General features: G+C 37.3%; 1 protein-coding gene across 1 annotated transcript; it reads right to left on the minus strand.

Annotated features, from left to right (window-relative positions):
* Positions 1-36: 36 nt before the first annotated feature.
* On the minus strand, positions 37-1,960 carry LOC124890657 (preprotein translocase subunit SCY2, chloroplastic-like). The gene is made up of 3 exons (XM_047402442.1): positions 1,851-1,960; positions 547-630; positions 37-291 (listed from the first exon to the last, which is right to left on the minus strand). Exons 1-3 carry the CDS (start codon positions 1,924-1,926, stop codon positions 146-148), a joined length of 306 nt encoding a protein of 101 aa, XP_047258398.1. The 5' UTR covers positions 1,927-1,960; the 3' UTR covers positions 37-145.
* Positions 1,961-1,980: the final 20 nt, after the last annotated feature.

The following is a 1,980-nucleotide window of genomic DNA, read 5'->3' on the forward strand; positions in this document are numbered from 1 at the left end:
CCCCAGAAATCTTAGCTAGTAAAAAACTTAACAGAAGCATTAAGATACATGTAACTACGCCTATGGCATTTTCACATTAGTCAACCACATAAAATCTGGCTTCCAACAAAAGAAAATGCAAATCAACAGCACTTCAGGGTTCAAGTCACCTCGCAGCAGAAGCAACTTTAAAACCATAATACTGCAGCTTAACTTTTCGGCATCCTTCACTCACGACGACAGCCCACATTGTAACAAGAGTAAAAACACCTAGTACCGCAAGTACATAAGGCCACCAACTCCCGCTACTACCTGTGTATGTTAAGGATAAAGGGAAACTTTAATCAAGAATTCAGAGGGACTGAACTATTCAATCCTTTTATAAAATTATAATGTTATGTACTTCCAACTATTCCTCAGATCATTACCAAACTCCACCACAACTTTAAAATGGGCTCGGGACAGAAGAAATAATCAATTTACATCCTGATAACATCCTGATATCCTTGCAAATAGAAAACAATAATCAAAAAGAATTAAGAAACTACAGTCTCATTTTTAACCCACCTGCTATTTGAGTTAACATTTTCTGCAATGTATCTGTGTAGCCAGTCAAAATGCCCACACAAATAATCAAAGTTGATCCTTGACCTGAACCATCCAGTAGTTGTCAACAACATGAAATAGCAAGAGCAAGGAAACAGCAAAGGAAGAATAAACCAAATGTAATTTCATTCCGATATGACTCACATCAATCAATGGACTAAGTCTCATTACCGCATTAATTGGGGTCGGCTAATTTCAGTCAATTACATAATTCCTCAAATACATCAGTAGATAAACCAAGTCTACACCAAATTAGTTGGGGTCAGCGAATTTCAGTCAATTACATAATTCTTCAAACTTCTACCGTTCTCTTTTTTTTTTGGGTAGTCATGGTGTCTGGGCCAGCTTTAGCACACCTCGACTAAATCTATGGGATACCTGCCACCTCCCACCAGCAACGGATATCAAGTAACTCTGTCCACCAAGGCTAGGACGGATGGAAAAAATGACCTTATGCCTTTTTTGTCTCTGCTGGGATTTGAACCAGAGACCTCATGTTTTCAACCCACTTCATTGCCCACTAGGCCACACCCTTGGGTTACAGTCTCAGATTTAAACAGAAAAATTATAATAGGAACACCAAATGTATGCCATACAACTTCAACAGCCAGTGCTACTTCTTTCATCAGCTATAACAAGAGTCATCATGTCACTAGTTTACTATTCCTTATGTCCCAGACAAATGAACAAAAAGTTTAGATACTGCAAAAGTATACTTTTTATTCATAGAATTTACAGTATTTATAAGAGAAAAGTAAGATCAAAATAAACTAACCAATCCCTGAATCTTGGGATTTCCCCTAATCTATTTCCTAGAATAATTACTAATCTATTTTCCTAAGATACATGCTATCCCATATTTACATGAGCTGATTACAATCAAATTTGCTAGCTGATTTGTGGAGCAGATTTCAATCAAATCTACCAGTCACTGTGGAGCAGATTCTGCCTGCCTCAAGCTGCCAGCTCACTCGACATGGACCTAGTTTTCTTTTCACAAAAATGCATTCCACTTCCCCTAAACTAAAGTTTAAACACAATTGACAAATTCAAAAGGTTGTTGACCCATTTTTAGAACTCTTTCCTATGCAACTCCATTTCCATCCTCCTTTTCTTATTTTGAGGGGGGGGGGGGGGGTCAAGGACTTCATCTCTAACAGAAAAACATCAAAATGCTTAAAAACAAGCAGAATTAGAAACCTAAAAAATAAACAAAAAAGGAAGGAAAAAAAGACACAGAAAGAAGCAGCTAAGGAAATAAATACCAAATCCAGACTCTGTTATTTTGTCGCAAATCCATGACATAGTCATTGCACCATAAACTAAAAGGGACGTAGTCATCAATACATGCTTAACCCTGCAGTAAAATGAAGGTCACTCAGAGCAGTACTAATT

This window comes from Capsicum annuum, unplaced genomic scaffold, assembly GCF_002878395.1.
Source record: "Capsicum annuum cultivar UCD-10X-F1 unplaced genomic scaffold, UCD10Xv1.1 ctg2161, whole genome shotgun sequence".
NCBI classification, from domain to species: Eukaryota; Viridiplantae; Streptophyta; class Magnoliopsida; order Solanales; family Solanaceae; genus Capsicum; species Capsicum annuum.

What these genes read in the sequence shown, in the direction of transcription:
- LOC124890657 (XM_047402442.1), bottom strand. Translation starts at nt 1,926, where the DNA reads ATGACTACGTCCCTTTTAGTTTATGGTGCAATGACTATGTCATGGATT. An exon ending in AATAACAGAGTCTGGATTTG is followed by an intron (nt 631 to 1,850) that starts GTATTTATTTCC and finishes TGGATGGTTCAG; the next exon opens with GTCAAGGATCAACTTTGATT. An exon ending in AATGTTAACTCAAATAGCAG is followed by an intron (nt 292 to 546) that starts GTGGGTTAAAAA and finishes TAACATACACAG; the next exon opens with GTAGTAGCGGGAGTTGGTGG.